The sequence below is a fragment of the Saccoglossus kowalevskii genome, chromosome 12, assembly GCF_978046115.1.
Source record: "Saccoglossus kowalevskii chromosome 12, keSacKowa6.1, whole genome shotgun sequence".
NCBI lineage: Eukaryota > Metazoa > Hemichordata > Enteropneusta > Harrimaniidae > Saccoglossus > Saccoglossus kowalevskii.
This window is the reverse complement of record NC_140652.1, coordinates 2,991,068-3,014,826: the sequence shown is the minus strand read 5'-3', so window position 1 is coordinate 3,014,826 and position 23,759 is coordinate 2,991,068. Positions and strand designations below refer to the sequence as shown.

The window sequence follows — 23,759 nt, the reverse complement described above, 5'->3', positions numbered from 1 at the left end:
TTATTATGTCATTGTAATTTTGATTGGACAATGCATCATATATTCAAATCAACTTTTGGAAGCTGGTTACATTTAGACTTAACTAAAACATGTTTGACTCAAACCAAAAATTTCTACATATTATTCACCAAGCCACGAGCATACAAACTAAGAAGTGTACCCTCAATTCGCTCAGTCTCTGGAATAGGAATTCCAAATAACACTTCCTACACAATTCAAGAGCTTTTGATCTTGACATTGGTAATACTAAAGTTCAGAGCTTATTGTTTTGTTTGTTTTGATTGAAAGGATCCTGGTATTGCCGCTGACAGTGCCCCTGGTACATATGAACCATTCGATCTTGGTAAAAAAATGGACATCTTTATTAAACTGGATGGAAAATACATAGAAGGGAAGGTATGTATTCTATGCGAAGAAATTTTATTTACATTATGTTTTGTATTTGTGTAGAATTGTATTTGTGAGAATATGTTGACATGACGCACATTTCAATTATTTTTGTTTTCAGGTTTGGACCAATGTTACCGTGTTTCCAGACTTTATAAATCCTAGAACTAGTGAATGGTGGTACCAGATGATTTCAGAATGGTATAAAAAAAGTACATTTTGATGGACTCTGGATTGTGAGTTATACATATTTTTACAATACACTGCTAGTATTTTCTAATGAGACAAAATACAGCAAGAAAGTGTAAAACAGTGTTTTCAGTAGTAGGGATAGTAATAAAAGTACAATGGCCAAATTTGCTAACATGCAGGTATATCTTTTAGACAAACATTGTATATGTATATATTCACATATATCTAAACTTTCTAATGTTGTATATTGGTTGCTATGCATTAAATGAGAATGTTTGAATCACAGATAAATTTTTAACTCGTTTATTCCCTGTTAGGATATCGACATACTAGATGTACCATTATCACTTGCACAAGGGGTGCAAAGTTGCGCATAAAAAAGTCAACAATGACATTCATTGTTTGTGATCTGTCACCTAACCATTTTTTTTCACAAACCATGTACTTTTGTTTACATTGAGGTGCTCTTTTGAGACTGAGGATTTCTTGTGATTAATGGAGCAGAATGTCTTCAACACATTTCATTTTCTCATACCTTTCTTAATAACAATTGCTTATTTATCTGCTTATTTAATTGCTTATTTATCTTTCCATTTAATTCTAAAAACTCTAATAATATCATAATTGTCGTTGTAGGATATGAATGAACCACTTCAGTTTGGCAATGGATCATTGATTGGTTGTCCTCAATCTAAGTATGATTATCCACCATATACACCAGGTAGGTACCGTGAACTGTTTATATTTTCACTACTAGAAATTATCATGATTTCATGATTTGTAAAGAAATAATTCCGTGAAAGTCACTGACAACCTGTGTTGTAGGACACCAGAGTAAATTTTCACTGCTGCATTATTTTGCAAAATGCAGTGTTGGAAAGTGTTATAGATGCATTTGAATCCCTCCCTTATTTAGAAATGTTTTCCTTTGTTTATTTTAGACGTACTGTAAAGGGGTTAATTATTCATTGGGTTTTGAATTTGCTTATTTCGCTGACTGGAAAATGCGCTAAATTAAAACCCAGTGAATATGTAATATTTAGTATAGAACACATTATCTAAATTATATAACTGTGAATTTAAAACCCACTGAATATGCCTGAAATGATAAATTAGCAAAATTTAAACCTAGTGAAAATTAGTCATTTTACAGTATTGAAGTGCTTATAATCAGTGCGAAACGTTTTTCATTGCCTTTTCAGCCCTCTTATCTCAGGAATAATGCAAAATTTGCACTTGGGCAGTAGCTTGATGCATCAACCTCCACTACACATCGGTTGATACGATAACCGTACTGCCTTAATTTGTTCATACTTTGCTGTATTCCTGTCATAACCTCATAATATAATGCTGATTTACTTATTTTTAATAGACATATTTGAGGGCATATTAAAAGCTTTCACACTGTGTGCTTCATTAGATCAGTACAAGTCAAAACATTATGATGTACATAGCTTGTATGAACTGACAGAGATGAGTGAGTATATATCGTTATTCCATTTTGATATTGTAGCAATTTATGTAGGTTTCAAAACCATACTGTGCAAAATACTTTATTTTTGCTTTGAATTATTTTTCGCTATTTTTGCTGAAGGAATGATTCAGTGAAAATGAAATCCAGGAATATATACTTTTTTTTCTATATTTTGCATCCAATTTTGCATTCAACTTGTCAAAAAAAAACCAAAAAAATCTTTTCAGGGAAAATTATTTCCTGCTAAAATAAAGTATTGTACAGTATTTGGAATTAGTATTGAAGTGTGGGGTAACATAGGCATGGCACCCATGAATATACTTCTCTCTATATTTAGAAAATCAATCTTTTTACAAGGGATGGCATGCTTGTATTTTAAACTCTTATAATCAATACAAAACATGAACAAGCAAGGTTTAGGTTTTTAACTCAACAGGCTGCCAACAATTATACAAATTAGCTACCAAAAATTATTAAAATGCTTTGGTCTACACAGCTGATATCGATAGTGCACATGTATTGAATTGACCTCTGTCAGACTAGTTCATATTGTGGCGATAACTTCAATATTTTTGTGATTTTTGTTAAAAAAGGCTATTTTCCACTTCTACTTGAAAACTACCAGCTCAATTACTTTGATACTAGCTGGGGGTCCATAGCTCTTTTAGTGTTGGTCTTTAGTTTTTGTGATGGTATTTTAGTCATTTCTGATTCATTTTGCGTTATTAATTTGTTATTTTCAGACATTAGGGTTTTTATGGACACTTGTGTAACACAAACATGTTGTTGCAACAACCATGGAGCTATTTAAAACATGAAACCACTTGTTCTAGTAAATCATTAAAAAGGGTAGCAATACAGTGCAAATTATTTTTTCCTTTCACCTAGTTTTGAGATGCATGTATAAAATATGGTACTGCTTTTTAGCTCCACTGTTAAAGATGACAGGCAGGACGGTTGGTATAGATGATTGCCCGTTGTCTCACGTCACCTTTTTTCCAAACAACTTCTTCTTGAACACTAGCCAAATTGCTCTCATCCTAGGTACATAATGTTCCTTTGGTGAGATTTAATCATTTCAATAAAACGAGGCCATATGTCAAGAACGATACATGGGTGTTAGATGCTCAGTGACGACCAAATGGTAAATAAAGGTTTAAACAATAATTTAATAAAAAATGGCAGTTTGAAAAAAAAAATGTTTTATTTATAATCTTAATTAATTTTCAGATTTTCCACTGATATTTCGAGTTCTAATTATCACATTTCAATGAATCTAGAACTATGCAGAGACCCAATTAGTTTTCGGTAAATATTTATGAATATTAATCACCTAATTTGCATAACTAACCAATTTTCACACTGATATCTCAAGTGCTAATCATCACATTTCAATGAAACTTTGTACATGGATGCTGTAGGACAATATACAGACCTGATTAATTGTGGGTTAAAATCTGTACATATTAATTACCTAATTTGTATAATTGACCAATTTTGGGCTATCACACTGATATCTAAAGTACTAATTATTCCATTTCAATGAAACTTAGTACAATGATGCTCTAAGAGAATGTACAAAGCTGATTAGTTTGGGGTTAAAATCTGTTCATATTAATTCTCTAATTAGCATAATAATTCATAATTTTTTGGTTCTAATCACATTTCAATAAAACTTGGTACATAGATGGTCTGTTACATTGTGCAGACCTCATTAGTTTTACAATCTGTTCATATTAATTTTATGATTTGCATAAATAGTTTTCAGCTTTTCCATCAATATCTCAAGGACAAGTATTTTCGAATTATTTTTTAACGTGTTTCCAATACTCTCAGCACATGGGAGTTCTTTCTAAGCTTTCTTTGATTAGTAATTTTAGTCAAAACAATAATATTTTATAGTAAGATTATTCAATACCACAAGATACATATTCAATGTTTATTATATGCTTCCAATGCATGTGTTATCTTGTAAGCCTAATTAAGGCTGCTGTCCAATATAAAACATTTTTTTAGGAGAAGGGTCTAAAACTAAAAATGTGCCCTCAATCTTCTGATTTATTTGTTTCTTTTGTTTATATGCACAGGTTTAATTGTGGCATTGGTCCACTAATATTTGCTGATCAGTTCATACAGCTGTCAAGTTCACTGGCATCTAAGTACATATATGGACTTGGTGAACACTGTGGTAGTTTTCTACATGATGTCAACTGGTCTAGATATGCTTTCTGGAGCAGGGATGTTTTCCACGCTGTAAGTACAATGTAATATGGACTACAGAGGGCGCTGTTAATAGATTTGTGTTTTATCTGACTTGAAAACTGGAAAATATTAATGATATTTATTTATTTTCCCATTATTTAGGAAAATTTAAACTTGTATAGTGTTCATCCATTCTATCTGTCTATTGAAGATGATGGCAATGCACATGGTGTGTTCTTACTCAACAGCAATGCTATGGGTATGTATGATAGTTGTATATTCTCTGAGAAATTGTCATGGAACTGTTAACCTTTTCACCACCAGTTCCCTCTTTTCATCACCAATTCACAAAATAGTCTAATTTATAGTCTGCACTTTCCGTCAGAAGGTTAGGACAAAATTAGCCAAAATTTTTGAGTAAAAACTGAAAATTGACTCAAACTTTGTCTGTTGGCTCTGAAATTAGAATATAAGAAAAAAAGTGCAGAAAATTTGGCCGAGAAAGTCTGATGTTGAAAAGGTTTAGAAGTTAAGATAGAACAATCCTCAATTTTGTATATTATACTATTTTTTTACAATTCACTATGCAACATATACTTCCTGAGTATAATCCTTCATAATCTGGAAAAACATAAAAATTACTTTGAAGTCACACTAATTGAAAGGACTGTGGTTACAAAGCAATGGATATGAACCTTACGCATTAAAATTTTGTTTCAAATAAACAACACATATTTGACCCAATTGCAACTTGTATCAAGCGCATGATTCTCAAACATTAGTTTATTTTCATGATGTATCATTGTGTTCAACCAAAATGTTTATCGTAAAAATTTGTTTTGCTTCGTTGACTGCATAGTCAGCAAGTTCTAACTAAAAATGCTACATAAATTGGTTTCCACCCTCCTTATGGCTCCTTCATTTATTTATGTATTAACCTTATTAACTAACGAGATCTAGTGTTACCCTAGCTATATCAAATTATTCCTTTGTTTACTGTTTTCAGAGTCAATTTTTCAGACGTCTCCATCCATCACATGGAGGACTGTTGGTGGTGTTTTAGATTGTTATGTCTTCTTTGGACCCAGCCTTGACCAAGTGATACAGCAATACACTGAAGTGATTGGAAGAACATTTATGCCACCGTATTGGGGTTTGGGATTCCACCTGTGTAGATGGAGATATGAAACTGTTGATGGTACAAGAAAAGTCACTGACAGAATGAGAAATGCCAAAATACCACAGGTATTGTTATTTTAGACTTTTTATCAGTAGATAGCTTGTGTCATAATTTTTCTAATAATTTTTGTACTTCTCATCAAACTTAAAAATGTTTATCAATTGTTTATGTTTAAAGATAATTCTCATGAATATTTAAATTTACTTCTCTGAACTAGGATGTACAGTGGAATGACATTGACTGCGCTGTAGCCTACAAAGATTGCACTTTAAATAAGAAAGTATTTGGGGATTTACCAAAATTCATTGATGAACTTCATAACAATGGCCAACACTATATACATATCATGGTAAGTTAGGGATTCAGTATTTTTTAACCCATGCATGTGTATAAGTGTAAAATGTCATAGGAAATGTAATTCATATACTGATCAGGCTCTACACTAAATGGTCATACGAATAGTTTTGATTTATCAAAATAATTTGGGATTCCAGTAGATTATTATGTCATTGTAATTTTGATTGGACATATATTCAAATCAACTTTTGGAAGCTGGTTACATAATTTAGACTTAACTAAAACATGTTTGACTCAAACCAAAAATTTCTACATATTATTCACCAAGCCACTAGCATACAAACTAAGAAGTGTACCCTCAATTCGCTCAGTCTCTGGAATAGGAATTCCAAATAACACTTCCTACACAATTCAAGAGCTTTTGATCTTGACATTGGTAATACTAAAGTTCAGAGCTTATTGTTTTGTTTGTTTTGATTGAAAGGATCCTGGTATTGCCGCTGACAGTGCCCCTGGTACATAGATAGATAGATAGATATTTTATTTGACACAAAATTTAGCATGAATGAAAAAAACATACAATAAATCAATGGTCAAGAAAAACACAAACAAAACAATAGACTAAACTAAAGCTTAGATATAAAATCAATAAATTTTCCCAAGCAATTGACAATGAAGCTATCTTTAGTGCCTAGCAAGCACTTGAATTTCTCAAGAGTTGATAACTTGCAAATGTTGTCATCATAAATTGCTAATTCAGCTTCAAATTTAGTACGAGCTTGTACAATCTGACTATTTTTACAATTGAGTAAAACATGGAATTCATCCCCAATAGCCTGTTCATTACATAGAAAACAAAACCTTTGCTCCGGAGGTGTTTTATTATATCTAAGTTTTTCAATTGGCAACACGTGAGAAGAAATGCGAAACTTAGTGAAGCTGACCCTGTGTTGCACATTTTTGATTTGTTCTAAATATGGTTCAAATTCAAAATTTTGTTTAAACTTGTTAAAAGTACGTAGCTTATTCTTTTCTGATTTAAATACCGTTGGCAACCAGACTTTATTATAGTAAACTTGTTTGAATTTGGTTTTGAATTCTATAGTGTTAGATTCATCGCTAATTTTAGTTAATGTGAATAATCTTTTAACAAATGCTGTCCATGAATTACCGTTCATTTTATTGTCAGTATTAAAAGCACAGTCCAGAAGATGATTATGTTTAATTGATTTTAGCTTTTCATAATTTTTCAATGTTTGTGAACTAATGTCAATAATGAGAGGATAGCTACCAAGTTCAGCTCTAGTTGCTGCATTGCTGGCTTTATTATTAACACCTAAAATCTGTTTGCAAAGTTTAATGTGGAGTTGTTCAAAGTATGTTTCGTCATTAAACAGACTTTGTATAAAATTGTCTTCAGTTATTTCGTTATTTTTTGTTTTAACAAGTTTGAAAGTAAAAGCCCCTCATATCTCAGATCCATATAATAAAATGGGTAGGATTGTACTGCGATATAACTGAATAGCATTTTTTGGCGAAACTATATAATTGTGTAGGCTAAGTGTTTGTTTTAATGCACCTATTGCACGCATTGCTTTTTTGACTAGATTATTGATAGCAATTGTAAAATTACCACTACTTTGAAAAGTGATACCTAAGTAGGTATATGTTGGGACAACTTTTACCTGTTGGTCTCCTAAGTAAAATTTGCCATCTATCTTTCTTCCCCTGTTATTAAAAATAATAATTTTAGTTTTGTTAATATTAACTCCAAGTCTCCATTTGATACAGTAGCTTTTAAACAAATTAAGATTATCTTGTAGTCCTGTACTTGTGTTTGAAAAAATGACAATGTCATCTGCAAAAAGTAGGCAATTAATATTGGTGCCATTAAGACTGACAGACTCAGATTTTTTAAGACTGTCAGATAGGTCATTGATGTATATGTTAAATAGTAATGGGCTTAAGTTGCATCCTTGTTTAACACCACTAGATGATACAAATGGTTTGGTGCACCCCTGACCAGTCTTAATAGCATAGCTAGTATTTGAATACATTGATTGAATCAAATTTATACATTTTCCTGTCACTCCTGCTTTCCCTAATTTAAATAATAGCCCTTCACGCCAAACACTATCAAAAGCTTTGCGTAAGTCAACAAAGCAGGCATAAAGATATTTCTTGCCAATGCTATTTGTATATTTATTGATAATTGAATGAAGATGTTGTCTGTTGTTTATTGATAATTGAATGAAGATGTTGTCTGTTGTCCTCCTATTCTTTCTAAATCCAAATTGAGAATCTTGTAAGAAATTATTATTGTTCAGAACATTTTGAATTCTATTATGAATAATGCTATTAAAAATATATATGAACCATTCGATCTTGGTAAAAAAATGGACATCTTTATTAAACTGGATGGAAAATACATAGAAGGGAAGGTATGTATTCTATGCGAGGAAATTTATTTACATTATGCTTTGTATTTGTGTAGAATTGTATTTGTGAGAATATGTTGACATGACGCACATTTTAATTATTTTTGTTTTAAGGTTTGGACCAATGTTACCGTGTTTCCAGACTTTATAAATCCTAGAACTAGTGAATGGTGGTACCAGATGATTTCAGAATGGTATAAAAAAGTACATTTTGATGGACTCTGGATTGTGAGTTATACATATTTTTACAATACACTGTTAGTATTTTCTAATGAGACAAAATACAGCAAGAAAGTGTAAAACAGTGTTTTCAGTAGTAGGGATAGTAACAAAAGTACAATGGTCAAATTTGCTATCATGCAGGTATATCTTTTAGACAAACATTGTATATGTATATATTCACATATATCTAAACTTTCTAATGTTGTATATTGGTTGCTATGCATTAAATGAGAATGTTTGAATCACAGATATATTTTTAACTCGTTTATTCCCTGTTAGGATATCGACATACTAGATGTACCATTATCACTTGCACAAGGGGTGCAAATTTGCGCATAAAGTCAACAATGACATTCATTGTTTGTGATCTGTCACCGAACCATTTTTTTCACAAACCATGTACTTTTGTGCAACAATTTATTATTTAATTAATATATTTTCGTTGAAAACATTTTGTAAATAATGTAATGTAATGTAAATAATAATTAAATGTGTTTGGAAATACAAGCATGTGTTTGGGGTTAAATTCCCAATATGCAAGTGTGTGTGTGGGGATTTAAATTGCAATATGAATGTGTGTGAGGGGGTTAAATTGTAATATGAATGTGTGGGTGTATGTGGGGGTTAAATTGTAATATGCAAGCGTGTGTGTGGGGATTTAAATTGCAATATGAATGTGTGTGGGTGTGTGTGTGGGGATTTAAATTGCAATATGAATGTGTGTGAGGGGGTTAAATTGCAATATGAATGTGTGTGAGGGGGTTAAATTGTAATATGAATGTGTGTGGGTGTATGTGGGGGGTTAAATTGTGATACGAATGTGTATGAGGGGGTTAAATTGTAATATGAATGTGTGTGTGAGGGGGTTAAATTGTAATATGAATGTGTGTGGGTGTGTATGAAGGAGTTAAATTGTAATATGAATGTGTGTGGGTAGAATAGAATAGAATAGTTAGGTTTTTTTTGGGGGTGAATAAACATGTTTATGGGGGGGGTACAGTGGGTGTTTTGATTAGTTTTTTGTGGGTCAGTGTTCAGTACATATTGATCTTTTCATTCTTAATTAGCTCAGTTTGTTTTTAATATTTGAGGATATTTTTAGTTTGTTTGATCTTTTTATTTTTTTAATTTTTAATATTTTTATTTTTAATATTTCAAATTACAGTTTTATTTTATTTTATTTTTAAGTATTGATTATTTGTAATAATCTTTTTTAATATTTTCAAGTATTGATTATTTGTAATAATTTTTTTTAAATATTTTTAAGTATTGATTATTTGTAATAATTTTTTAATATTTGTATATTGTTTTAGATTGTTTGTATTCTGTTTCCACAGTGGGTGGTTTAATTAAATGAGTGGGGGAGGGGTATTGAATAAATTTAATGGTGGTGTGTATGCATTGAAGTGTGTGAAATGGTGTGATTTGAATACACATGTTGTGTACATTTGATGTCATCCACACATTTATTGTATTTATAAGGACTTGTACATAGCGTAGGAGATGATATGGTGGTAGGACACCATGCTTACCATAAATGTCTTGGATAAAACATTATATTGTAAAAACTGATATTTGTAATACATTAAAGAAACAAATTAAAATGTGTGATTATTTATTTGTGATACTATTACAGGAAGCGTAACATTTGTGGTAAGTGAAAGTTATTTTCATGCCATATCCTGTGGTTATCTTTTGCAAGAAAAGCAAGTTAAAATACATGGATATGCCACATTATAAATGATTAGTAAATATGTGGGTATTGTCCATGTAGAAATAGACCAAATGTTATGCAATGTGAAAATAGGCCTACATGTATGTACAGTTTGCTGTAAATTGTTTAGCACAATTATGCAACCATGCAGAAGACAGGTGCTCCCAGAATCCACTGCATCTATCGAAATATTAGAGATTATTACAAAAATACTGCAAAGCATGCACAACGCGAGTCATATCACCCGATACATCACGTACTTCTCGAGTGCATACTATCCAGTATTTTTGTTATAAGCTTGTTATTATTCATCTATTCCCTGCTTGTAGAAATAATTTAATAAGAGATAACAGATTGAAGAATACTCCGTACAGCATTTTATTGAGTGGTAAGTGTGCGATGTATAATAATGCAACTTATACATGTCCATTAGTTCAGTTTAAAATTATGGTTACTTTTAAACTAAACTGTTCTTTGTACGTGACTGAAAATTGTTATCAGATTCGTTAAGACAAAAACAATTCACTCTGAACTTCAAAATCGTTTAATTATTAAAAATCTTTTGATCTCAATAAAAGATGGCAATTGCAGCTTTTATCCGATCCAAAGTAATGCCATGTTTTTATTTACGATTATCAGAAAATGGTTTTACAAGCGTACAGTTTTGGTCAGAGTCGAGTAAATTGCATGAGAGCGAAAATGATTTCCTATATTAAAATCGTCCAGTGATTTGATCTGTCATCTATGATCACTGATTGGTGCACTCTACTGAATGGCCACCCAAAGTACCTAAATACCAAGTATAAAAGCGATTGCGCTGGTAGTTTTCAAAAATATCCGCTAAAAATAGGTTATGGGTATCAACACCAAATCAACAAAATCTGATAGAGGTCCACCAATTGACTGTAAGTGAACCATTCTATATATACTTGCATTATCTCTAGAGCTCACTTTGTGAAGTGCCTTCGTTCTCTCTCGCTGCATTTACTCAACAACCTGTCGTAAGAAGTTCCATTTTTCACACACTCCCCTAATTTCTGGCCCGACTTCGTGGTGCTACAAGGAATCTATACTTCATATCACTACACATGCATGCAAACTAATTAGTTTGACCAGTTCTGGAATTAAAGCCAAAACCAATTTACAGGGCAGCAGTTGAATTGTGATTATGATGGTGTCACCCCAAGCCTTACAGAAAACTGAGTAATATAGCGTATATGAAAAAATGTGTAATCCCTTGAGGTATAAGCTGTCTGTGGCAGAGACTGATTCTGGACCCTCAACCACGCCACCAATGGCAGAAATCAGTAAAGGTTTGGAGTATGTACATGCAGGAATTAAGGTAGTACAGAATATCAATTAGTGGATATGATTACTGCACTGCCTTTGTACATACTTTGCTGTATTAATAACCACATATCTGGAAAATTAAGACAGAATGCCACTTGTGTGTTTTCGACAAATGCAAATAATCATGTTAAAACAGTGTATAGTGACCACTCAAGTTACAATAAAACCAGTGTATAGTGACCACACAAGGTACAATAAAACCAGTGTATAGTGACCACACAAGGTACAGTCAAACCAGTGTATAGTGACCACACAAGGTACAGTCAAACCAGTGTATAGTGACCACACAAGGTACAGTCAAACCAGTGTATAGTGACCACACAAGGTACAGTCAAACCAGTGTATAGTGACCACACAAGGTACAGTCAAGCCTGTGTATAGTGACCACACAAGGTACAGTCAAATCTGTGTATAGTGACCACACAAGGTACAGTCAAACCAGTGTATAGTGACCACACAAGGTACAGTCAAACCAGTGTATAATGACCACACAAGGTACAGTCAAACCTGTGTATAGTGATCACTCAAGGTACAGTCAAACCAGTGTATAGTGACCACACAAGGCACAGTCAAACCAGTGTATAGTGACCACACAAGGCACAGTCAAACCAGTGTATAGTGACCACACAAGGTACAGTCAAAGCTGTGTATAGCGACCACACAAGGTACAGTCAAACCCGTGTATAGTGATCACTCAAGGTACAGTCAAACCCGTGTATAGTGATCACTCAAGGTACAGTCAAACCTGTGTATGGTGACCACACAAGGTAGTCAAACCCGTGCATAGTGACCACACAAGGTACAATAAAACCAGTGTATAGTGACCACACAAGGTACAGTCAAACGTGTATAGTGACCACACAAGGTACAATAAAACCTGTGTATAGTGACCACTCAAGGTAGTCAAACCCGTGCATAGTGACCACACAAGGTACAATAAAACCAGTGTATAGTGACCACACAAGGTACAGTCAAACGTGTATAGTGACCACACAAGGTACAATAAAACCTGTGTATAGTGACCACACAAGGTAGTCAAACCTGTGTATGGTGACCACACAAGGTAGTCAAACCTGTGCATAGTGACCACACAAGGTACAATAAAACCTGTGTATAGTGACCACACAAGGTAGTCAAACCTGTGTATAGTGACCACACAAGGTAGTCAAACCTGTGTATAGTGACCACACAAGGTAGTCAAACCTGTGTATAGTGACCACACAAAGTAATCAAACAAGTATGACTTGAAACAAATCAGCAAAATTATTCTTGAAAGGTTGGTCTTTATACACACGATGCTATGTTATGCCATGGGATGCTAAAAAGTTGTCATTATAAACAATCTTTATATAGAGGTGGTCATTGATACAGGTTTGAATGTATGATAGTCAATAGTATATAGAATTTTTTAAATATGGTTTTGTTTTGTTTTTAGAAAAATAATATTCATAAAATTATTTATTTTTAAATACTTCTAGAAATGAACAAGTACATTGTAAGATAAGTAGTACCATTTGTAACCATTTTAAAACTTTGCGTTGAGATATATATACATCCTTGTCATGGGTAACCATGGTAACATGTTCTGAAACTATTTCTTGTAATATAAAATGTCACATATCTTAAAATAAAGAAAATTACATTATTTTTTCTATGAGGTAGCATAGTATAACGATAGATGGTCGATCACCGCCCAACTTCCGTTGCACGATCATCACGTGTACGACTGTGAAGCTGCGAGGACGGGCGCAATGTTGTTTGTTCGCTCGCTGTAGTGTACTTTGGGGCCACCCACGTAGGTATAGCGTAAGTTAGTGAAATTTACAACGTGCTAGCCATTAACCATAGCGCACACGAGGATAGCGCACAAAAGTCGGTGAAATCGACAACGCAGTGTGTCACCGACATCGACTTATGGACAATACCTACACTTAAATGGGGGTCGAGTTGACCAGAAGCCGTTCCAACGAGGTTCCGGTCAAGTCGCACCTGAAACCTACTCACCCTAAACCAACTCGATTTCGTTTTCAACCGGCGTTGTCGATTTCAACGCAAAAAAATACCGGTGTTGTCAATTTCGGGTTGGTATCGGGCGAGTTACCGTAATTTCGGACGAGTTGAGTTTGGTGCGGGCAAAACTTAAATCGTTCAAACAATCCGGTACAAATCTAAACGAGTTTTGAATTCAAACGTTATGGCATAATGTATCGACGTGCATTCAGATATATGCTAAATAAATAAATAAATAAATAAATAAATAAATACAAATATCAAAACATATCGAGAAATCATTTTATGCCGATTTTATACCATATCATCAGTTTTTTCTTGACGTTCAATTTTAAAATGATTTCGTTTTATTGTGGATCGAAACAGTAAAATTACATAAAACATATAGTCACCGAACTACTTCGCGCAAAAAATGTCTCATGGAACCATTTCTTTTTCTATTTCCTTAAGCAACGGTTTATATGCCATATCTCCGAAATCTTTTTCAGTAACTCGCGACGATAAAACAATGTCGTTATGAATGTACTTATGTTTTTTTGCAAATTATTTCCTATGAAATAATGTTTTACTATGGATTTCTATGGAAATAGTTTGAAAAAAGGTTTTCATTTGTTTCAACAGTTTCTGGAAAAACACGACTTGAAAGTGAATCTCGGTATTTTATGTTGTTCAAACGGGGTTCCTAAACCAACTCGCCCGAAACAAACAGTATTTCGTTTTCAACCGGTGTTGTTGATTTCAACGTAAAAAAAATACCGGTGTTGTAGACTTCAGTCTGGTATCAAGCGAGTTAATTTCGGCCGAGTTGGATTTGGGGAGGGGGGTCGATTCGTCCCAAATCACATTCGTCCCAAGTCGATTTGTCCCACAATTAGATTCGTCAGATTATGAGACTTGGAAAAAAAAGAGTGAAATCTGGATTAAAGTATTTCCTCTCTCTTCCCCTACTATCTTCCATGCACGGAACTCCACGGAAGTTGTCATATTAAGGATGTAGTAGACTTTCGTGGTGATTTTTTTTTTCTTTTATTAAACGGTGACTCATACCTATAGGCTATACTTTTTTTTATTAAATCACGTTTTTATTTCAAGAAAAAACGGCTTTTTAAAAAATAACAAATAATTTACAAGTAACTGAAATCCCGGCAATGTGCACTTCGGCTAAACCCCTCTTAGCCAAAACAATAACATTTGTAATTAGCTTAATCCCGCAAATAAACATCGTGTTTACGCGTCCAGTCAAATGACCGGATACACTCACTCGTTGCTGATAGTTCATCGTCTCGCTTTTCTCCACTATATAATACTGTTCATTTATTTTGTATTGACCAAGTTTACTTTAAAAAATGGCACGGGAAAAAGTCGGACGAGTCGACAACAGACAAGTCGAGTGAAAACCTAAGTGACATCTGCTCCACCACACCGGAGACTGAAAACACCATAGTAACCACCTCGAATGATGACGCCAATATACTGTCACTGGAGACTGAACGACACGACATCAACACACAGGATGAGCATGTCGAAACGACAAATATCGCCAGCGAAGTCTGCAGTATCTGGCAACGCTTGCGGTGAAGCGAATAACACGAGGCTCGTCGACCTGGATATATTGATTTCGAATCTGGCTGACCACTGTAAATGTTCTCGGTGTAAAAAGGGAAAAATATATATCCATGAAGAATCTCGTTATGGCTGGGGATCTCACTTTAGTCTCCGGTGTACATGTGGCCTTTCGAACATAACACATGCACGCGGATTGGCTAAGAATACGAGGTAGTCAAAAATAGTCTAATCAGGTCCATTGTGTCATGTGGGACGGCAGATTTTCAAGTGAATTTGAGTGACGCGTCAGTGGCTCGTAGACAAAGCTACACGTAAAAGTTACACGTACATTCATAGCTCTTGGAAATGAAAACTGTTTTGTGCTGGTAATAATTGTATAACAATCGTACTGCAAGTCGACAAAAATAAACTAAACGAAACTCCGATTGTAACGAGTTATAGAGCAAAAACGACGACGTGTAATTCACAACAGTGCTGTCTGCAAGCTTGACTGACTTGCTTCCAAGCGGATTCAGTCAGCAAATAGTAGGCCCTTGTTTTTACTTGAATTACGATTTTTAATCGATATTCAACAACAAAAGTTTCATCGGCGGTATTTAGTAAAAAATAAAAAAAGCGTAGCTTAACCGAGTACTCGCATCTCATTATGTAGTTCTGCTCTGATGACATTTTCGCTTGGTTCAGGTGCCGTGGCTTACGAGAAAGGGAGCGTGACATGACAGTGTTCAAGTTTAACGGTCACACGTTTTGTACATAAACAATTGTTTGTTGTGATATGGGATAACACTCGAAACTAAGCTTGTCAAGCAATTAAATTGATAACGGGATTACACTGTTTATTCAAGGGCGGCCATACTTCGTTTTCACGTTGCTTTTTTCAAATTATCAATTTTTTTATAACTTTATCGGCCATGTACCAAACGGGTTGTTTTGATTTTTATAAAACCAACACAATAGCTGTCTTAAAAAACAAATAACTGAATACGATGCGCCGGACAGAAAATATCCTCTCGACTGTGCTACTTTTGGTTTTTTAGTCTTTTCAGCCCTTTGAAACGTAACGTGTCTAAAACCACAAAAATCACGATTACGCAAACAGTTCTTGTCCGATTTCATTGATTTTTTTCAGAGATTGAACTCAAGATCAATTGAAAACAAAATATAAAATCTTTTTCAAGTATCAGTAATACTTCATGACTAATTGACCTGTGAAAACAGAGCACTCTAATTTATTACAGAATTCTTCTCCGCCACTTTGTAAACGAACCAAACAATTCAGAAACTATCTATTTTACATTATGTTTGGGAACATTCTAGTTTTCCTTTTCTCATGTGTTTTCGTTTTTTAGTAACAGTAAAAATAGCAGAACAATCGTTTTTGTTTATTTAGCAGTCACGTGACGTAATTAATGTTGACATTAGTGTTATCATAATTTTTGGATAGAGTGTTGCAAGGGCTACAATAACATGTAAAAATTGTTAGTCATTATTATTTCTTTTATCAAGCTTTTTCTGTTTTGCCCACATCTTACATTACTACATCCTTAAAACAAATCACACCAACTTTCTCGGACATATTCGAACGTGAAAATAAAATATGAAAGTTACAGACAAAGTTACATCCGAATATTTATCACACGAAAAATACACTATTAATATTAACCACAAGCAACTAGTTGTATTCAATACCATGGTTGACAGACAGCCAACGCGTGAACATAATGTAATAATTCGGTAGAAGGAGTAGAATGATGGAATGCTCAAAATAAATTGAAATGCAAGTTACATCTGTTGCCTATAATTCATAGCATTCATACAAATACATGTACACGCAACGTACAAGATATTAGTTAATAAATACAAATTCACCGTACACGCAACGTGGAGTTATTAGTTATTATTTAGCGTGTCAGTAACAGTTGGCCGAACCTGCAACGTAAACCGACAAGACTTAGGATATACCGCACGTCGATGTCAACCTCTTGCACACAAACATAGAAATTGACCCTGCTCAAGATCGTAATGCTGACCAAAAATTAAAAAAATGGGACGAATGTGAATTGGGACGAATCAACTTGTAGAACGAGTGTGAAATGGGACGAATCGACTTGTGGGACGAATGTGAATTGGGACGAATTGACTGAATCTGATTTGGTGCGGGCTAACCTTAAAGGGCGGTGATCGTCGCGCCGCGCATGTGCGACATTTGTGTTAATTGATAAACATTGATTTTCCCACAATCCAATGCGCTCTTCTAATGGAAATCACGAGTACGAGTTGTGACCTGGGTGCTACATGCACAAATTACCGCCGGTGACTCCTTCGATATCTTCCAATCACAAAGGAAATGTCATATTAGTGACGTCCGAGTTTGTACTCGTTGGGCTGCGTAACGGTCAAAATCGCCATCTTTGTTCATATGATACAAATCAATACAGCTTGGCATTTTTATAATTTTGGTATTTTTTATTTGGTGCAGTTCCTAGTTTACATAGTGAGCCCCTGTTACAAAAGGGAAGCAATAAATAAATAAATAAATAAATAAATAAATAAATAAATAAATAAATAAATAAATAAATAAATAAATAAATAAATAAATAAATAAATAAATAAATAAAAGAAAGTATGGTAATGTGACACAGTACGGTAATTATCAATTCCCTGATTTTTCCAAGCCCTTTTGTTAAACTGTTTTAGTATGTTTTTGTTTATGTATTTAGGAATTGTTATTTAGTTATAGATTCAAAATGAATAATGTCAATAAAGTTATAGTTATAGTTATAGTTATGAGTCCCATCATCATCTCACGCATGCGTGGCGCGGTGACCACCTCCCTTTGAATCAAACTAGCGTGGCTAATTTCTTTTTTTTTACTGCGTTAATTTTGTGTGTTTGCATTTCAGTATATTCTAAATACATTAATTTTGTTTTCATTGATTAGGAATATTGTGATATGAAATGAACTAACATTTCGTTGTTCAGTTCATTTTCGTTGTTTATTTTATTTGTATTCATGCTTCGCGGAACCGAATACGAATCCGAAACTAATACTGAAGAATACAAGATGGCGTCCATGAGAAACATTTCTGGCATGTCGATTGGACACAGACGTAAAATACTGCGAAGACACGAAGATCGCATTGATACAGGTAATTACTAGAACTTAAAACTCAAATTACAGTTCGATAATTTCACATTGTTTCACCATCCGCGTTATTTCGTGACTAGTTCAGGGCCGTAACGGCGAAATGTATAGCCTTGTTTTGCTTTGATTTGGGGGTTGAAATAGTGGACGGGGAATTTGTGAAGTCCAATCGGTGAGTGTAACTCAATTTTCAATCTTTATTTGAATGTATAAGCAGTGTTATTTTGCTTAGTGTGTCTATCAGGTGTGTGAAAACAATTGCAATGTTGCAGCATGGAAGGTACCTTTCATGGTTGCAGTAAACACGGCGACGTTAGGGTTAGACCATTTAGAATAGAATAGAATAGAATAGAATAGATTTATTCCACCAGAAAAAAGAGACAATTGTACAGGGAACTTTATCTGAATGAATAATAATAATATATATATTATTCCTGGTGGGGACCAGAGAGGTAGTTCTAGCAGAACTAATCTAGTCCCTGGCCCCAAAACCATACTCAACTGTTAAAATATACGTTGTTGTGAATAGTGATACACAAAAAAATTATATTGTTAAGTTAAAAATAAATAAATAAATACATAATTAAGTAAGTAAAGAGACTACAAACTCTCATAATCAATAATAATGAAGAAAACAAAAATAGACAATACTAATACATATACTACAATAATGCAAGTATTTATACATTAGTTAAAAGATATTTTTTTAATGCCGTTTTGAACGAGTTTCGTAAAGTTAATATTTTTAACGAAGTTGGGAGCTCATTCCAATGTTTTACAAGAGAAAATGTCAGACTTTTCTTAGTTGAACTTAAATTAATTTGTGGTGTGGCAAGTTTCTCAGAGGTTACTGATCGTGTATGGTATGGATGTGATATTGATAAGGCGTAATGATCCAGAGAGTGTGCATGGCGGCCATTTTTCAAATCGTATGCAAATAAACATGTATTGTACTTACATAATTTATACACATCAAGAATGCCAAGTTGCAGGAAAAGTGGTGTGATACTTGCTCGAAAATGAGAGAAAGAAATTAATCTGACAAACTTTTTTTGTAATTTAAAAATTGGATCAATATATGTGCTAAAAGTGTGTCCCCATATTTCTATACAATAAGCAATGTGTGGGAGAATCAACGAGTTGTAAAGTAATATCATAATGGATTTTGGTAAATAATGCCTCAAGTATGAGATTATCCCAATTGTTTTACTGATTTTTTTAACAATGTTATCGATATGGGGTCTCCAACAAAGTGTTGAGTCAAGCGTGACACCTAAATAAACAGCTGACGACACCATTCTTAATGACAAATCATCAATTGATAATACGCCCTCAATAGTTGTTTTTCTTTGAGCTGTCTGAAAAATCATGAAATTTGTTTTGTCAATGTTTATAGTTAATTTATTTGATTTACACCAGGTAGCAACTTTATTTAATTCAATATTAAGTGTGTGAAGGTTTATAGAACGGTCTTTTACGGAATAAAATAGACTGGTGTCATCAGCAAATAGTCTGAATGAAAAAAGGGGGGATGATCGAGAAATGTCATTAATATAAACTAAAAAAAGAAGAGGGCCTAGGATTGACCCTTGTGGTACCCCTGTGGAAATAGTTTCACAGTCAGAATCATTGTTTTTAGTACTGACATATTGTTGCCGACCGTCCAAAAAAGTTTTAAACCAGTTCAAAGTTGACCCTCTAATCCCATATTGTTGTAGTTTAGCTAGCAAAATACTGTGATCAATGGTATCGAAAGCTTTTCTCAAATCTATAAAAGCACCAAGTGTGACAAAACCTTCATCTATTCTTTTTGAGATTTCAGCTGTGAGATCAGCTAAGGCGAGTTTAGTGCTATATTGCTTTCGGAACCCGTACTGATTTTCTGAAAGAATTTTAAATTTGTCCATAAAGGCACACAACTGTTTATTGGTGAATGATTCAAATAGTTTGCTGAAGACAGGTAAAACGGAAATCGGCCTGTAGTTTCCAACTTCATAAGCACACCCTTTCTTGAAAATGGGAGTCACCCGTGCTTTTTTCAGTTTGTCAGGGAATACGCCTTTCGACAAGGAACAATTTATAATATAGGCGATTGGTTCGGCAATATATTCAGCAGCCACATTCACAAGTTTTGGGTGAATACCGTCATAACCAACGGATTTACGAATGTCAAATTTGTCAATTTCATTTAAGACATCGTGTGCACAGACAGGGCGAAAGAAAAATGACTCTGATTGTCTGTTGCCAAGGTAGTCATTAAAATTGGTGTTACAGGTAATCTCCGAAGCAAGCTTTGGGCCAATGTTAACAAAGTAAGAATTGAACAAATGTGCAATATCCTTACTATTTGTAACAAATTCTTCTGGTTTGGTGGTTGATTTTAATTTTTGAGGGGTTCCAGCTTTGCACATGTTTCCATTCATTATTTCATTAATGGCCTGCCATGTTTTATTATTATTGCCAGCGGAGGTGCAAAATCTGTCACGAAAATACGACTTTTTGGCAGCTTTCAACAGTTTACAGAGAATATTACGGTACTTTTTATACTGATTATGTACTATTGAGCTGACAGAATGTCGTTTTGTTTTAGAAAATAGTTTGTGTTTATTTTTAATAGAGACAAGCAGTCCCTTAGTAATCCAGGGCTTTTTGAGTGATTTGGACGAAAAACGAGTTTTAATCCTTGGGACATGTTTAGCGACAACGTTGTTAAACAGTTTGTAAAAGGCGTCGTAGGCCAAATTTGGATCTGATATTTCATAAATTGGTATCCATGACGTTTTTGCAACATCCGCTTTGAATGATTCAGGATTAAACAAAGAAAAGTCATGTTTGTAACTATTTGTTGGATTTGTGTTAAATATATGACGTAAATGTTTAAAAACAGCAAAAATTGGAAAATGATCACTAAGATCCGCCTCTAGGGTACCGGCTTCAATAAAATAATCAAAAAAATTCATAAGACAGTGATCTATTGTTGTAGATGTTGATTCGGTTACTCTAGTTGGAGAGTGTATAATTTGTTGAAAATTATTGGCATTGAGAACTGTGTCATAGGCAGCATGCGCATTATTGCTGCTAGCAACATCAATGTTGACATCGCCAAGAAAAATACATTTTTTATTGGCACAAAAAGTTTCAAGACAATGCTCAAAACTATCAAGGAAATCTTGCACAGAGGTATTGGGCTTACGGTAAATTACACCTATTATAACTTGTTTGTTGTCCAATGTAGTTTCAACAAATAAACACTCACAATGACTTAGAATAACTGAGTCAATAACAGTATAAGGCAATGATTCGTGTATATAGAGACCAACACCACCTCCTGAAGTAGATGTGCGGCAATTTGAAATAAAATTGTAAGATGGCAGATTATAAATTGAGGTGTCAGAATTACTGTGCAACCACGTCTCACTGAGACCAATGACTGACAATTTCATTTTCAGAAGGTGTAAAAGAGTTGAAAGGTCGTCAAAATGTGCACTAATGGATCTAACATTCAAATGTAAGGCAGAAAAGGAATTTACTGACAATGACTCACTGTTGTTAAATTGCTCGATTGAATAAGATTCACAGTTGTAATTACTGGATAGCAATGAGTCTGTTACGTCAGGATCCATGAATAATTCAGCTTTTCACGCTGCAAACAGTCACATTAACATATTTTGCAAAGACTGTCTTCGTTTGGAATGTAGACAACTGGTGAATTCTCGTCTTTCTTTGTTAAAATTTTGCCATAATGTGTCCATAGAAATTTCCAGCCACACTGTTTCCTTTTGGTGTTTACCTTAGTAAATAAAGCTTTCCCAATAGGCGTTAAGTTCTCATTTATATATATATCATTTGTAACTTCGTAACCGAGACTCGATGTTTTAACGGTTGACAGGTTTTTGCGGGCCTTGTACACAGCATCGCGAGCTCTTCTACTTGTGAACCTGACAATAATTTGAGAGGGGGGATTGTAACACTGACCAACCGACGGCTTTCGTTTTCCGATACGATGCGAGACATCTATGTCCGACATGGTGATGTTTTTGTCCGCGATCTGAGCGATTTTCAGAGCTATTGCATCTGTATTTTCACTTTCTGTTTGTGGCACACCACTAATGACAAGGTTTTCTCTTCTTATATACTGATCTAATTCGTTATGATTACATTCTAAATCCGAGACTCTGTATTTCAGGACTCTGTTCTCTTCCACAAGTAATTGGTTAGCAGCCTGCACCTCCTCTAATTTCATTCTGTTTTCTTCAAACAAAGCGTTAATAAATTGCATAGATGTTTCTACCTTTTCAAGTTTTGCCTCCAATGCACCCATTTTCTCCAACTTTTCATTAATTCCACGTATTTCCTGTAGAATTGTTAGTATATTGGCTTCACTGTTGTTACCATCATCTGTTGCAGTGGCATTCACCACCGTGCCTGTCATTGCCGAGTGACCATCGTGCTGGAAACGCTTCTTTTTGCATTTTTCACACAATTGCAAATCTCCTTGGCACAAATGCACTCCCCGTTTTATATTACAGTCGTCGCACTTCATTCTTTAGTGGATAATGATATAGTATCACGAATTTGAGGTAGTTTTCCCGTGAAAATCTCAAGAGCACGAAATTGGCCGTGTTCACTGTTCACACCTGTTACGCCACATTAACACTAACAATCAGACGATTCTTGAGCACATGTGTTCTGTTGAGAAAGCGAAATTGCAGTAACCCTAAACCGAATCTAAACTCAGGGGTAGAAGATTTGTTTAAAAAAATACAAGCTACGGTAGTCAACGAGTGAAAAACAAATTGCAAGTAAGGTGTTGCAGGGAAACAGTGTTGGCGCATTCTAGAATAATAAAAGGTGCAGACAAGACAGCGTGACAGCTTCCAGCCACCCCCACGATTTCAAATGGTTGGTGCCTTATGGCCAAGAAGCTACAGGTTCATGTATAGTGTGAGGGGTCTAACATTTGAACTTTTACAAATTTACACTCTGCATTTTCATAAAATCTACAAGTAGAGAGAAACACTATATGAGGAAAAAAATTGACCGCTCTCATGAGAGTGATGAGGAAAAAATCGCAAATAATGAATTTTCCCTTCCTTCAAAGTCAAAATTGTTAAAAAAAAAAATGCTCCAAACTGAGGCCATTTACTTCACCTTTTCAGCATTAAACAAAAGTCTTATTTCTGCAACCAGACTGGCTGTGCTATCTTGTATTGTTTTGTCTCAGCTGCCTATCTCATACACTTACTTACTGATGCTTGATGGTTTAAGGAATAGTGACATATAGTAATGGTTTATTAATAGAGATACATGTAAAATGTGTCCATAATAAAATATTGATCATAAAACTACAAAACATTTTATATATTTTATATATTTTCGCTGAAAATAAAATCTAGCGAATATACTTTTTTTCCTATATTTCACATTAAACTCATCAAAAATCAGTGAAAATAAATTCCATACAAAACGCCCAAAAAGCCTTTTCAGCGAAAATTAATTCGAGCGAAAATAAAGTATCCCACAGTATACAGTATGCGCATATCAATGGCTTTTGAAACATCTAAAGGAAAACAACACAATTA

General features: G+C 34.1%; 1 protein-coding gene across 1 annotated transcript; it reads left to right on the top strand.

Moving 5' to 3' along the window:
• Positions 1–734: 734 nt before the first annotated feature.
• Positions 735–9,741, top strand: LOC102803131 (lysosomal alpha-glucosidase-like). The gene is made up of 8 exons (XM_085506290.1): positions 735–758; positions 1,216–1,300; positions 1,952–2,060; positions 4,141–4,306; positions 4,418–4,514; positions 5,262–5,500; positions 8,285–8,398; positions 9,706–9,741. The coding sequence occupies exons 1-8, from the start codon at positions 735–737 to the stop codon at positions 9,739–9,741; spliced, it is 870 nt and encodes a 289-aa protein (XP_085362416.1).
• Positions 9,742–23,759: the final 14,018 nt, after the last annotated feature.

Excerpts from the sequence above, each read along its gene's own strand:
- LOC102803131 (XM_085506290.1), top strand. The coding sequence starts at position 735 with ATGGCCAAATTTGCTAACATGCAG. Across the intron at positions 1,301-1,951 it reads TTATCCACCATATACACCAG|ACATATTTGAGGGCATATTA; the intron begins GTAGGTACCGTG and ends TATTTTTAATAG. Across the intron at positions 5,501-8,284 it reads GAAATGCCAAAATACCACAG|GTTTGGACCAATGTTACCGT; the intron begins GTATTGTTATTT and ends TTTTGTTTTAAG.